Source organism: Petaurus breviceps, unplaced genomic scaffold (assembly GCF_028583685.1).
Source record: "Petaurus breviceps papuanus isolate PSGF00001 unplaced genomic scaffold, PetGlider_PUasm1.0 90760, whole genome shotgun sequence".
NCBI lineage: Eukaryota > Metazoa > Chordata > Mammalia > Diprotodontia > Petauridae > Petaurus > Petaurus breviceps.
This window is the reverse complement of record NW_027187338.1, coordinates 9,986,535-10,002,006: the sequence shown is the minus strand read 5'-3', so window position 1 is coordinate 10,002,006 and position 15,472 is coordinate 9,986,535. Positions and strand designations below refer to the sequence as shown.

Sequence of the window (15,472 nt, the reverse complement as noted above, 5' to 3'; positions counted from 1 at the left end):
GGTCAAGAAAAGCCCTGGCCCATATATTTGAACTCAGGTCTTTCTGAATCCAGGTCTAGCGCTCTATCCACTTGCCCTACTTAGCTGCCAGTGATGCCACTGAGGCCCAAGGGCATTGTCAGAGGACCGTTTGGCTCAGGCCTCAATGACCTCTGAGGTCCCTTCTTAGCTCTAAGATGCTATGAATCTTTATCCTTCCTCCCTCCCCAAGATGCCTATGTATCCTCTGTCCCATATCACCTCTGCCCCATTCTGGGACCCCGAGGAGTTGAGAGTAAAGAAACTCAGACCTTTCAAAGAAGGGTCAGTTTGGTGTTTGTCAGTTTTCTCATGACTCCCCCAGGACTCCTGAAAACACCAAGGAAAGCCCCAGATCTCAGAGCACTGGACTCCCCAGGACCTGAGTTTAACAAGACTGGGGGCAAAGAGCTAACATCTGAAGTCTTCAGCTGGAAATCAGTACTGATAGTCCCTGCGCTAGCTGCCAAGGAGGGAGGTGCTTCTAAACCTCAAAGTGCTTTCAGAATGAATGAGAAGCACTGCCACCAGGGTGTAGAATTGTGGAGGGAGCCCTCTTCTCCCCCTCATGTCTGGCTCGGCAGGGAGGGAGCACGAGGCATACCCCCAGACCCACCCCACTGCCCCACGTACCTGAGGCAGCAGGACTCAGCAGCTGCGGCTCCAGGCCCGCCAGCTGCACAGTGCCTCCGTTCTCCTGTAGCTCTCGCTTAGTCCTGTCCTCAAGGTGGGAATGCCCATTGGCAGGGGAGGCAGATGGGCTCTCAGCCTGCTTGATGCCAGGAGAACCAGATGGAGGGACCCCCACTGAAGGCTTCCGGGCCACAGGCGGAGCAGACTTGCTGGGTTTCCTCTGGGCTTGCGGCCCCCGCTGCCCAGAGAAAGTCCGAAGTTCTGCCACCAGGTTCCGCTGCAGGTCAGCCTGGGCTTCAGGAGAGACAGGCCGCTCCAGCTGCAGCTTCTTGGCACCCTTGGAGAAGATGAAGCTGGCGGTGGAGGCAGGGGACTGTGGCCGTGGTGACGTGGCCTCTGGCTCAGGTGGGCCATTGGATCGAGGACCAAGGGAGCCTTCGGTGGAGGCCAGGCTAGAGACCTTGAGGCGCATGGCAGCATGAAGCCCAGAAGAGGGCCCAGGTGCCTGGCCACCCCGAACAGATAGTGCCTTCCGAAGTGGCTTCTGTGGAGCAGGGGCTGGGGAAACTGGGACCTCAGAGGTGGGCAGAGCTGGGGGAGCAACAGAGCGGAGCCGCACCATCTGCAACAGGGAAGGCGTGACAATAGGGAGGCTGGCATCTTCCTTGGACGCAGGGATGCTCTTACTGCGCCCCAAGGGCTCCTTGGATAGCTCTGGGGACTTCCCAGAACTAGGCTGAAGGCCTGAGGCTGGCAAGGGTGGGGGAATAGGTGGGGACCCAGGTGTAGGCAGAGACTCAGACTGGGGTTGGCTTCGTGAGGAGACGGTGGCCAAAAAGGAGCTTGAGGTCTGTGTCTCAGGTGTTGCCGAAGGCTGAGAAAGAGACTCCAGAGGGGCAACAGAGGCCTGGACTGGGGCAAGAGGCTCAGCAGGGACAGGGGATGGAGTTGGGGACTCTGGCCTAGCAGGCGAGAAGAAGGCCTCATCTGGTGGAGGGAAGTCAGCCATAGACAGGTCTTGTTCTTCTGGGGCAGGGGGAGGGGGAGGGGGCCAGCTAGCATCCTGGGGGGCCTCCCCATCAGAACTCAGGGGTGCTGAGGCTGGGGCCTGGACAACTGCCTCCACTTTCTTAGCAGGCGGTGGGGGTGGATGGTAAGATGGGGGAGGTGAAGGGGGAGGAGATCTCCCCTTGGGTGCTGTAGAAGATTCCCAATTAGATTTCACTGGGGTCACTGACCCCTGGATAGGAGGAGCAGAATTAGAAATGGAGCTAGGTGTAGGAGTAGGTATAGGTGTAGGTGTAGGTATAGGTGTAGGAGTAGGTGTAGGGTTAGGTGTAGGAGTAGGTATAGGAGTAGGTGTAGACACAGATGTAGATGTAGGAGTAGATATAGATGTAGATGTAGGTGCAGGTACAGTTGGGGTCTTAGGTTTCAAAGGAGGTGGTGAAAAAGGGGCTGGGACTTTAGGGTGAGGGGGAATGACAAACCTGTCAGCTGGGTTGGTTGGGGGCAAGGTAGCATCCAGAGGCTGCACAGGGACAGCCTTTTCTACAAGAGCTGGGTCACAGGATGAAGCAGAGGAACAGAGGGAGGTGAGTGAGGAAGACACCGAGGCCCCAGGGGACCTCAGAGAGCATACTCGCTCAGGCTTTAGAGGCCTTGGTGATGGCTTGCTTGGGGAGGCAGGGGGCCCCATCAGCCCCTTAGGAGGCAATGTTGGGGTGCCACTCTGGCTAGAATAGCCACTAGAGGGAGAGAGTGTGCGCTCAGGGGAGCCCATGAGGCGCTGGGAGGTGCTAGGAGACAGTGTGGGGACCTGGGCTCCAGGGGCCACCTCCTCAGGCTCTCCAGCAGCAGGGAGTTGTGGCTGCTTTCGTTCTGGCTTGGGGGGCAACCCGGGGGCCCCATCAGCTGAGCCTCGCTGGTGAAGGGAGTAGGTCCGGCGGGGAGGTGCTGGTGCCCGTTTAAGCTTCCTCAGAGACACGCTCCTGACAGATGAGTGTCCACTCTGAATGCTGGCAGTGTCTGACCCATCGGCCCTGCTGCTGGCCACACTGGGTGAAGCCTGTCCACTGCCTGTGGCCCTGGAAACCCCACTACCTGCTGTACTGTGGGGGCTCTCTCGGCTGGTGGCACACCCCTCCTCATGTGCTGGCAGCCCATCAACTCGGTCTTCCGAACCCCCTTGTGATGACAGCGTTGATCCATCTGACACAATTGTTTCCGTGGACTGTGAGTGGCTCCAGTTGTCGCTGGAGGAGGAGGCATGGCGGCTACGGGGTTGGCAGGAAGAAGAGGAGGAGAAGCGCCCCAGGGAGCGAACAGAGGCCGGGCTGGCTGACATGAGGCTGCAGCGGCTCAGGGTGCGGAGGCTGCAGCGGCTCAGGGCTACCACATCCACCGTTGGCGGCAAGACCGCATTCGGGATGATCTTGGAGAGGTAGGTGGCCTGGGGTGAGATGGACATGGCTGGGCTCAGGGGTTCTGGGGACCCCGCACCACCGGTCATCCCTGGCACAGCTAGTGACTTGGGTCGGACCAGGGGGGACAGCTGGGCCCCTGTCCTTCGGCCAACAAGGCTATCATCATGGTAGACACGATCGATGTGGCGTTGTAAGGCAGCTTCATCCCCAGACCCTGCTTCCAGTGCAACCAATGACACACGGACCCCAGGAACACCACTCCCAGGGACCACCGGATGCCCATCTACCGTAGGGATGTGGACCACTCCCCCTGCTGCACCATGCCCATTGGTGAGCCGAGCAGGAGGCCTGGGCATGCCAGGTACATCATGCCCATTCCTTAGACCTGCAAGTGGACAAAAAGAGGAGCCAGTCAGTGACATGTGGCTCTTTTCCTCCCACAGACCTAGTGTAAGGTGACAAAAACAGCACCAGATTTGGGGTCAGAAGACCTGGGGTGAAGATCCATCCCCGCCACTACTGAGCTGTGTGACTGATGAACAAGTCACTTTGCCTCCTCTGAGCCCCTCTCATCTGTAACATACCTGCCTGTACTTTCTCATAAAACGACTGTAATAAGCATTCTGTAAACTCTACAAGATTCTAGAAAGGAGCCATGCTTTCCCTCTCCTCCCAGCCCTTCCCAGCCCACCCAGGCAATGGCTCACCCAGCTCCTTCTGGACATGCTGTGGGAGCCCCAGCACCGTGCTCCGCCTTTCACGCCTTCGCCGGCCTGATTTCCCTGGTTTTGAGGGGAATGAGTCATGAGGTCGGAAGGTAGAGCCTGCAAGTGAGGGAGTTAATGGAGGCATGAAAGGGTTAATGAAAATGTCATCACACACAGACACACACAGGGAAGCGGTGGCTGGTAGAGCCCATGCCCTGTCCCTAGATATGCACCTTTGCGCTGGATCATCTCCGAACGGATGGACATGGCATCCTCAGCAGCTGAGCTCTCCATGGTAGACGTGGTGCTCTGGCTGCAGAAGGAAACATTGTCCTCGTCCTCAGTGCCCATCTGGGATGACTGTGGGGACAGACACAGCAGAATCAGGAAGGGTCCAGGGAGTCAGACCATCCCAGCCCACTTCTTCAGGATTCGAAGAATTTACAGCCAGAATGACCCTAAGCTCTGAAGATTAGCAAAGTGAGAACCACAGAGAGGAAGAAATCTGCCCAAGGTGACCCAGGTAATCAATAGCAGAGCTTAAATGTGAATACAGGCTCTCTGATTCTAAACTGTGCTGTTTCCACTTTAACCCACTGCTTCTTCCTAAGGCTTGGCCCCAAGGGACCCTGTGAAGGTTTGGGGAGAATGCAGAGAATCCAGGCCAGACTAGCCACCCCTTCCTCCCTTCCCCCTTACCTTGAGGCTCTGACTGTCTCCATGGTCCCAGCAGTCCTTGTTCTGTTTCTGTTTTTCTGAAAGACAGGAAAAGAGAAACTATTCAAAACTCCAGCCTTTAACTTAAGGGCCTTTTGATCAGAGGCAGACAAAAGGAGGTAGTAGCCCTAATACCCTCCCATCCTACCATGAGGGTCTCCCTGGGGTATCTCCCCCCACCCCACCTCACTCAGGGCCCAAAAAGCCTGGGGGACCACAGGACTTAGAATGGAAAGGAGGCCTAAGAGAGCATCTGGTTCACCTTGCTCATTTTTACAGATGAAGAAACAAAGGTCCAGGAGTCAGCCTTGGACATGGGACACATCCTGCCACATCCCCTATCCATCCTCTACAGTCCAACTCAAATGCCACCTCTTCCCAGAAGCCCCTCCCTCAGACTTCCCATCATACTTTCTTTAGTTCCTTTCTCATGCATTTATCATGTAAGACTGAATTATCGCACTATCTGCATTGGTGTCTCCTTCCCTTCTAAACACTGGTGACCCAAGGGGCTGGGAGAGAAGGGGCTCAGCTGCACAGGACCACGAGAGCCTAGAGGGGGAGTCTGGGGGAGGGGGCTGGCACCTTGGTGCTGCAGGGATCGAAGTCCTTCTTGAGCCTGAAAGTGCAGCTCCTCCAGATGAGGAGGGCGGCTGCTGGGAAAGAAGACATTGTCCTGATGGTCATCCGATGAGGGCTGCTTGTTGTCAGCTTTGCTTGAGCCTGGGGACAAGGGAAGAGGAGGTCACAGGATCACAGATCTTGACCTGCAAGGGACCTAAGACGTCATCTAGTACAACCCTCCTCATTTTACAGATGAGGAAACTGAGGCCAGGGAGAGAAGGCCACTGACCTAGTGAGTCACACAAGTGGCAGAGCCCGGACTCAAACCCAGATCCTCCAGCTAGAAAGTCTTTCCAGTTTACGGTGATGCTTCCTCTCCCTGCCTGGTTAATTTCTAAAAATATATCTCAGTTTTCTCTTTTTTCCACAGGGGAGAAAAATGAGGCACAAGGAAGTGTTCAGTGACTTACCCCAGGATGTATGAATTTGAACTAAGACTCTGGGTGGTAAAGTGGAAAGTAGAGCCATGAGGGCACACACCTCCCCCCACCCCTCCTCCTCACTGTCTTTGCCTTTCTCTGTACCCCCATCAATTAGCGCAGTGCCTGGAAAGTATGAAGCCATTAATAAATGCTATTTGACTGCCCCACTGTCCCAGACCCAGGCCCCACCTCCAGCCCAGGGAGGCAGCAGAGTGTCCTGCCCACACCTGCTGCCACTCTACTGTCTAATCTCATCTCACAGCATTCTCCTCCACAGCCCTCCTTTGCCAAAGAAACTTCCTTCCCTTCCCTGCCCCCACCGAGGGGCACCTATGTGTAAGTGGACTGGGGGAAGGAACAGCAAAGTCTGTCTGCTGGCCTCTCCCAAGCTCCCTTTCCTCTGGACGTCCAAGCATCTGTGGCTCTGTCCCCCACCTTTGCCACCCTGTCATTCCCTAGGCCTAGAATATCCTCCCTCCCAAAGGACATGTGGTGAGGCAACAAACATTTATTAAGTTATTAAGGAAGGAAGTTAGGAAGGAAACAAGCATTTACAAAGTACTCAGTATGTACCAGGCACTTTGCTAAGGCTGAAGTTACAGCCCCTGCCCTCAAGAAGCTTACATTCTAATGGGAATAGTAAATTCCTCCCTATCTATAGGTGAACGAGTAGACAGAGCTCTGTACCTGGAGTCAAGAATCAAGACAACCTGAGTTCAAATCCAGCTTCAGACACTAAGTTACTTAGCCTGTCTGCCTCAGTTTCAACTGTAAAATGAGGATAGTAACAGCTTCCACCTCAAAGTGTTGCTGTGAAGACCAAAGGAGCAAGAACAGTACCTGGCACACACTAAGGGCTTAGTAAATGCCCTTTCCCTTCCTTCCACAACCCAATTCAAAGGCCAGCGCCTCCGAGAAGCCCTGCCCCTCAGGTCTCCTACTGCACCAGTGGAGGGGAGTCCTGATGAGGAAGTTCCTCTCCCAATTCGGACAGGCACCTTCTCTACTGTTTAGTCTTAGAGAGTTGCCTGGGCCACTGTAAGTTTCAGTGACTTGCCCTGTCTAACACGGCCCATATATCACACTTGGACCCAGATCTTTCTATGCGTGAGACCAGCTCTCTAGTATCCCATGCTGTTTTTCTCTAATGCACTCAGTCATGTAATACTGTGTATGTTAAACTAACTCTTCATTTGTGTCCTAACCCCTACCAGACTGTGCCCCCCATGGGACTGGGAGTACAGTGCTCTGTAAAGGGCCCTACCCACAGCAGGAGCTTGCTGAACATTCCCTTTCAGTCCTTCGTTGACCTATGTGGTAAGGGGGAGGAAGGAGATGGTTATTGGGGACAGGGCTCAGAGCCCCATTTTCCTTTGCCACACTCCAGACTGTCACTCTCTCCTGGTCTCAAGAACCCTCAGATGTGAGGCTGGCTCCTTTACAAGAGATCCTATCACAGACTCCTCCTCTAAGAGGGGTGGAGGTGCCTGCCCAGTACAGTCCACTGGGTCAAGTGAAGTGGCCTCTGCCCCTTAGAATATACAACATGAGCAACAGCGGGGAGGAAGGGCATATGCCTTTAGTTAAATCTTTCTGCACTTTACAAAGGACTATTTAAAGGGGTAGAGAGTTTCCCCACCCCACCCCCACCCAGCCACCATGTAAGATCCTGATCCCCTCTGAACCTATGGAAGAGAGGACCTGGTTACTGGGCAGGACACTGATGACCACCCCTCTATCTGAAGTGCCTGGAGATCCCCAGGCTCACTTCAAAGGATAAGGATACTAAAGGACCTGGTCTATTTAGGACAATCCTACCTACCCCCATTAAAATGCTCAGAGACTCCCACACTCTCCAGAGGAAAGATAGAGATTCATAGCTTCTCTGCTCCCACCCTGAGTCTCCAAGTCTATTTTTTGAAGTTTACTCACATCATACATCCCCACTCACCCCATCTGTAAATGGGAGCTCCAGGTTCTCCATTCTGCTTCCCACAATTCCATCCAATCTCACTGAGGCAACAGGTAAGACAGTGCCTGAGACCCAGAAGTGAATAACATGGGTACTCCTCCCTCCTTTCTATCACCCCTCAAACAATATTATCACAGATAATGTCTAAGACAATAAAAGGCACAGAGAGAGAGAGCAGGTCAATTACTTGCCCAGGGTCACAAAGTCACAGTGTCCTAAGGACTCTAGACATAAAGCTAAATGGGATGCTAGAGATCAATTAATGCAATCCTCTCATTTTACAGGTGGTGAACCTGAAGCCCGGAGAGAAGTATTTTGCCCAAGGTCACATGGGTAAGTTAAAGGGCTGAGATTCAAACCCAGGTCCTCTGACCATGTCAAGTGGCAGGATTTGAACCCAGTCTTCCTAATTCCAAGCCAAATTCTATCCACCATGCCACTTAAGGGATAAACTTAGGCCTAGAGAGGGGAAGGGCCTTTCCCAAGGTCACACAGAAAGTGAGTGGCAAGACTTACAACCCAGGTGCCCTGACTCTATAGTCAAGTCTCTTTCCTTCCCAAACACCTTTTTGAGAATTTGATGACCTCACCTGCCTAGTCCCTAACTCAGATTCAACCTAAGTTAGCCCTCCCCCTGTTCCCAGAGGCCTAAAATTTGAGTTTCAGATCCTGCAAAGGCTTGTTGTTCAAAGCTATGAAAATCAACCCACTGGAGGCCCAAAACTCAAGGCCTCCAGCCTAAAGACAGGTACCCTGGAGAAAATGGACTGGCAGCTGGAGCTAAACCCTGGTTGGATGGCAGACAGAGATCAGAGAAAGAGGCAGCCTTGTGGATACTGAGGTGGGCAGGGAGGGTTCCAAGATTTCTAGGGGGAGGGGTAGAGTGACAAGTCTGTGACTCCCCTGCTCCACCTTCCTGGCCCAGATGTGCCTGCACATACAGGAACATACATAATCTCACACAGATAAAATCCCCTACACACATGCACCCAGCTCAGTCTGCAAACCCCCACCCCTCCTCACCCCCGCCCCCCAGGGCGGTGTCCGGACAAAGGGAACTCTCCCAGGCTGATGCAGGAGGGAAAGGAGAAACACTTTCTCCTGCTTTCACCTCTAGAATATGGGAAGAGGGGGAGAAAGCCAGTAGGCCCCACATCTCCTCCCTACCTTCTCCTGCCCTTCTGGTCACTATTTGCAGAGTCTGCCCCGGGGGGTAAAAATCAGAGGGGCACCTCTCCTCCCCTCTGAAGATCCCCTCAGGAGATCCCCAGGCTCACTGAGAGGGACCAGGATGCTAAAAGACCTTGTCCACTTTGTACAGCTCCACCCCCCATTAAAATGCTCAGGGAATCCTACACTTTCTATAGGAAGGGTAGGAATTCCAGAGAGATCCATCAAGCTTGGCTTCCGAACAAGCGCTTGGAGCTCCCCAGGGCGGGGCAGGGATGCTAGAAGACCCAGTCTGCTCAGTGCTCGCCCCACCCCACGCAGGCTGCTCCCCACTCACCCCTTTTCTTAAAGAGCCCGAGGAGCGAGGGGAGGTGCCGGCCCATAAACACAACCATGGCGGCGGCTGAAGGGACCCCGAGCCCCCAGTCCCCCAAGGCTCTCCGGCCCGCCCTCGCCTGTAGGAGCTGCTCCGCCTCCGACCAGGCTTTGGCGAGGACTAGAGACTGAAACTGCGCCAGCTCGGAAGCGAGGGAGGGCGGCGACTCTGGGGCCGGGGGAGGGGCTGGCCGGCCGCCCCTGCACCACCCGCTCCCACCCCCTCCTCCCCTTGGGCGCTCCCGCCCGCTCCAGACCCCAGCCTCCCAGGCCCCAGAAATGGATGCCTAGAGGCAGAGGGGGAGATTGAGATTAGAACACAGTCTTCACCCCATGCCCCCCTCCCCCCAAAAAAGGACCATCATATTTGACAAGAAAGGAACCTTCGAAAGGCTTGGAAGGATCCTGCATAGTAACTTGCTCCTCACTTTTGCAAAGGAGCTGAGGCCCAGAAAGGGCAAAGGACTTGTCCAAGGTCACATAGCTAGTAAATGACAGAGATGGAATTTAAACCAGGTCAGAGAATCCCAGGATATTAGAGTTGGAAGGGAGCTAAAAAACTCATTTATTCCAATCCTTTGGGTTTGATTTGGTTTGGTTTTACAAGAGGACAGTGAAGCCCAGAAAGAAGAAGGAGCTTACCCAAAGTTCACTAGTTTAGAAAGTTGTAGACCCACAGGAATGTACAGGTGCTGTAGTTCAACTCATATTTGAACAGGAATCCCGGGAAGGGGGTCACCCAGCCTTCTGGTGAAAAGTCAAACCCCAAACCTGGAGGTGTGGTAAAGTGGAAAGAGCCCTGGCTCTGGAGTCTGAGGATCTGGGTTCAAATTCTGCCACTGAGAAAGGCCTATGTGACGTTACCTTCTCCCTAGGCCTCACCTATAAAATGAGGAGTTGGACTGGGTGACCTCAGAAGTCCCATCTAGATCTTTGATCCTCTACCTTAAATTATGTCTTCCAACAAACTGACTTATTTCAGCTGAAGGCACCAGCACCTCCCAAATCATCCTCTTCATCCAGCTTCATAACCTCAAAGAGCTCCACCACTCTCTACCTCCCCAACCAATCAGCTGCCAAATCCTGTCAATTCCACTTCAAATCCCCATATTTCAAGAGCCTTCATCATTTCCTTTTTTGCAACAGCCTCCCTACACCTGGTCTCTACCTCCAGTCTCTCTCCTTTCCAAACTATCCTCCATATCTGCCAAAATAATCTTTCTATGGCGCAGATCTGAACTACATCCCTTCCTCCCTCAAAAATCTTTAATGGCTATTTTTTCCATTTACATGTAAAGATAGTTTTCAATATTCATTTTTGTAAGATTTCAAGTTCCAAATTTTTCTCCCTTCCCTCCTCCCTCCCCAAGACAGCAAGCAATCTGATATAAGCTATACATGTACAATCAAGTCAAACATTTCCACATTAGTCATGTTGTGAAAGAAGAATCAGAACCAAAGGGAAAAACTATGAGAAACAAAAAACAAAGAAGTAAAAATGGTGTGCTTCAGTCTGCATTCAGACTCCATAGTTCTTTCTCTGGATGTGGATAGCATTTTTCATCATGAGTCTTTCAGAATTGTCTTATTAGATCATGTCTTAGATTATTTCTGAGAAGAGCCAAGTCTGTCATAGTTAATCACTGCACAATGTGGCTGTTACTGTGTACAATATTCTTCTGGCTCTGTTCACTCAGCATCAGTTCATGTAAGTCTTTCTAGGTTTTTCTGAAATCCACCTGTTCATCATTTCTTATGGAACAACGGTATTCCATTACATGCATACAACTTGTTCAGCCATTCCCCAATTGATGGGCATCCCCTCAATTTCTAATTCTTTGCCACCACAAAAGAGCTGCTATAAATATTTTTGTACTTGTGGGGTCTCTTCCCTTTTTTGTGATCTCTTTGGGATACAGACCTAGTATATCAAAGGGTATGCACAGTTTTATAGCCCTTTGGGCATAGTTCCAAATTGAATGGCTCCCTATTAATTATAAGAAATTACAAACTCAGCCTCATATTTAAGACCTTCTACATTCTGGTTCCAATTGACATTTCCCATATTATCTTGCATTACCCTCCCCCCACCCCAATATGGGTGTTCCAGTCATGGAAACCTCATCATCCTGCAAGATCAAATCAGCCTTGATATTCATACTTTTATCAGTGGTACACTCTGCCTCTCTGATTGTAGAGCAAAGCTACTAACTCTAAAACCTCTGTTTAAGAAGGGGCCCAGGACAGATGCCTCCTCATTTCCAAGCAGCCCAGCTGGGTATCTATCCCTTCCCCCACTTTTCAGCTTTCCCTTGTGTGCCACCTTCCCACATTAGAATGTAAGCTGCTAGAGGGCAGGGTCCATCTTTCATGTTTGATATTTGTATCCCCAGCACTTGTATAGTGCCTGGCACATCGTAGGTACCTAACAAATGTTTACTGACAGCCAAACTGGACTAGCCGTTACAGTCCATGCTTATAATGTATTCAATTCAACTCCCTGCACAATATTCTTTAATTCTCCCTCCAGGCTCAGCTCAGGAGCCACCTCTCCTCTGATATTTTCCCCATTCCCCCAGTTGCTTTGTTCTCTCTCTCCTCCAGTTAGCTAGCATTGTACCCCATCTGTTCTCCCATGTTCTATCCCTCCTCTCCTGGTCCGGTAATATGCCCAGGTCATTTGAATCCCTAGTATCTAGAAGCAGATGGTACAAAAGACAATAACACTGGGCATAGATTCTGGAAGGTTCAAATCTTGTCTCTTTTGATTTGCTAGTTTTGTGGTGGGGGGGGAGGGGTAAGTCAACTCCAACTTCCATGTGCCTCAGGGAATTCCTCAGTCCCAGCAAAGTCACAGATGGCTTGCTATCAGTATAGTAGAAAGCTGGTAGAGGGAGTTCCCACACCTGGAATTACTTGAGCTGGTAAAATCCCAGATCCTTTTCTGTGTACACAAGCAGTGTCTGTACCTAGTAGGTGCTTAATAAATGTTTGTCCAATAAATTCAGGGTATCTCTAAAGGGTCTAAGCCAGGGGTGGGGAACCTCCAGCCTTAAGACCACATGTAGCCCTCTAGGTCCTCAAGTGCAGCCCTTTGACCGAATCCAAACTTTACAGAACAAATTCCCTTAATAAAAGAATTTATTCTGTAAAACTTGGACTCAGTCAACAGGCTGCACCTGAGGACCTAGAAGGTCACATGTCACCTTGATGCTACAGGCTCCCCACCTGTAGTCTAAGCCTTGGAAACACCCTTGATTTATTGTTGAATCCATGGGGTCAATTTCATTTTGGGACAGGACAGCTCTAATGGTTAGGAATCTCTTCCTTGCATCCATACAAAATCTGCTTCTCTACAATGTCTATCTATTGCTTCTAGACCCCTTTAGGGCCAAGGAGAGAAAGTCTGGTCCCTCTTCCATAGGACTGCCCTCTAAATATTTAAAGAGAGCTAACATTCTCTCCCTCCCCACCCCATCCCCTTTCTCAAGCCTTCTTTTCTCCAGACTAAAAATTTCCCAGTTTGTTCAACTTGTCCTTAGGCTATGGTCTCATTACCCTTTGACCATATTCCAGCTTGACAATGTCCTTCCTAAAATGCTCAAAAATGAACACAGTACTCTGCATGAGGTCTGCCCAAAGGAAGGCATTAGGAGTAACATTAGGAGTTCTTGGCTTGGGCCCTTTCCACAGGATTCAAAACCTTGTTCCAGAGCAGTCTTCCCAGGAATGGAGTAGGTGGCAAGAGTGAGGCCAGGGCTTGGGACATGAGGAATCTCATTTTAAAGGCCTCAGCTACTGAATCATCCTGCACCCAACCCAGCCCTATGAGAGGAAAGGAAAGCCTAAGTGAGGAAAGCCTGGTGTGATCTTTTGCATGTTGCTCTGGATAGCAGCTGGTCAAAGCTGTCACAGGATTTGGAGCTCTGGCTTCTGGGAAAGGCCAGGCTCCTTTCAGGGGGCTGGGTATGCTGAGATGCTAGAATCTGTTGGTAGAGCCCAGCTCTTCTGGGCATACCCTGGAGGCACCAGCATGCTGGGCACTGAATAGTACTGGCCTGAGGGTCCAAACCTGGCTTCCACATTTCTGAACTGTGTGACCCTGGGAAGTTAGCCCCTCTTTGAAGCCTTGGTTTCCTCACATCTTAAATGAGGATATTTTCACCAAACTCATAGGTAGGGTTGTTGTGAGAGTATCATAATTATGGAAATGGAATTTATCATTTATATTTTATTTATTATTTATTATATTTATATATTATTTATTATTATTATTACCCTATTGGGCATACTACAAAAGATGGCTTCTCTGATCTAGGACACAGCTGCCAACCTTGTGTAAAAGGGGTGCATGGAAAGCAGGGCAGAGGAAGTCTTAGAGGCTGAAGAAAGCCAGCAATCAGTCATGATACTACTACTGTCTACCATGTGGTTGGAGCAGCAGATAAAAGGGAGATTAGAGACTTATCCAGCCCAGTATCTGCCCTCAGGGAGCTCTCCAGCCTGGGAAGATACAAAGTAAAAACAATCATAACAGTAAATAATAACTTAATAACTACAGCAAACATTTATAAAGTGTGTTAACCTGTATCCAAACCTGTATTATCTCATCTGCTCTGAGGGAGTTGGGCTATAGCGTCTCCAAGGTCCATTCCAGCCATACAGTTATCTTCTTTTCAGCCTCAGACCCTCATTCCCTAGCTGGTTTTGGACCTTGGCTCCCCTCACCTACTGAAAAGCCCCCTCCTGGGCCTCCCCAGCCCCAGCCTCTCTCCTCTCCCAGCCATCCTCCACCGAAGTGACACCAAGTCTGACCATTTCACTTCCCTGCTTTGATTGCTCCCTCCAAAGGAAAAGAGGAAATCTTTGATTTGGCAGCAAAAGTTCCGAAGCAGGCTCCAGCCAACTTCTTCAAGCTTAATGCACTATACTCCCTGCTTTGCATACTCTGAAATTTCAGGCAGACTGGCCTAAGTAAGATCAAAGATTAGAGCTGGAAGAGAGCTTGACATTTGACAGATGAAGCAGAAGCCCACAGAGATTAAATGGCCCAAGGTCACACAGGTAATGAGTGGTAGAGGCAGGATTTGAACTCAGGTCTGCAAGCTTCAAACTCTGCAGTCATTCCATGGGATCATGCTTCCCTTCTGTAAGGAATAGCCCATCTTCCACCTCTGTGCCTTTGCAGACTATCTCTCAGATCAGAAATATACTCTACTCTCCTCCCTCCCCCCCCAAAAAAAATAATTCTACCTCTCCCTTCAACAGTTAATTCAAGTCCCACCTTCTGCATAAGGCCTTCCTAATGTGTATTTATTATAATAGCTAGCATTTATAGCTTCTACTATGTGACAGGTACTGTGATAAGCACTCTATAAACATTTCATTTAATCCTCACAACTACCCTGTGGGATAGGCATTATTATGATCTCCATTTTACAGATTAGGAAAACTACAGCAAACAGAAGTAAAATGACTTGCCCAGGTTCACACAGCTAGTAAGTGTCTGACACCAGATTTGAACTCAGGTCTTGCTGACTCCAGACTCGGTGCTTGATCCACTGCAAAATCTGTACAGTAGATTCAGTCATACAGTCTCTATAACAAAATACCACTCTATCTATGTAAGTTGTACCTCCAGAAGAATGTAAACTCCTTGAAGGAAGGGATTGTTTTTAATTGTTGTCTCTGTAACCCCAACACCTGGCACACACTAGACCCTTAATGCATGTTGAATAAACAAATGCAGGGTAGCTAAGTGGCACAGTGAATAGAGCATCATCCCTGGAGTCAGGAGGACCTGAGTTAAAGTCCAGCCTCAGCCACTTAATACTTACTAGCCGTGTAACCTTGGGCAAATCATTTAACCCAACTGCCCTGCTTTCCCCTCTCCAAAAAAGTTAAAAGAAAAGAATAAAGGAATGCATCCATACACACATGAACCAATGAACTTATGTAAAGGCAATTAAGAATGTTCTGGGTGAAATGGAAGAGACCCTAAGAGGCCATTGAGTCCAACTCTCTCATGTTATAGATGAAGAAACTGAGACACAGAGTAGTTAAGTGACTTGCTCAGGGTCACACAGTTTCTGTCTGAGTTCAAATCCAGCCTCAGATACTTAACACTGTGACCCATCCCCTCTGTCATGCTTTGCCACAGTCCCCAGGAGAGTTGGGGCCAGGAAGCCAGAAGCCAACTTCCCTGCGGATGCCCAGTAGTGATAGGTGTGCTTCCTTGTGTGGAAAAGAAATCTGGCTCTAAGTATTTAATCTGCCAGATAACACCAGGCCCATTTGCTGTGTGACCTTGGGCAAGTCACTTAATACTAACTGCCCTACCTTCCCCCCTCCAAAAAGCAAAACACACACACACACACACACACACACACACACACACACACACACACA

General features: G+C 50.4%; 1 protein-coding gene across 3 annotated transcripts in view; it reads right to left on the bottom strand.

Moving 5' to 3' along the window:
- NHSL3 (NHS like 3) overlaps nucleotides 1–15,472 on the bottom strand; it is a 46,282-nt gene that overhangs the window by 2,683 nt on the left and 28,127 nt on the right. For 2 of the 3 annotated variants that reach the window (XM_069068121.1, XM_069068122.1), the window contains exons 2-6: nucleotides 5,087–5,224; nucleotides 4,484–4,539; nucleotides 4,018–4,144; nucleotides 3,785–3,901; nucleotides 652–3,462 (exon numbers count right to left, since the gene is read on the bottom strand). In XM_069068121.1, coding sequence (XP_068924222.1) covers nucleotides 652–3,462; nucleotides 3,785–3,901; nucleotides 4,018–4,144; nucleotides 4,484–4,539; nucleotides 5,087–5,224 — 3,249 coding nt within the window. Of the gene's footprint in view, nucleotides 1–651; nucleotides 3,463–3,784; nucleotides 3,902–4,017; nucleotides 4,145–4,483; nucleotides 4,540–5,086; nucleotides 5,225–9,026; nucleotides 9,214–15,472 lie in introns of those variants that run through there. The other variant, XM_069068123.1, reaches the window with a different exon arrangement.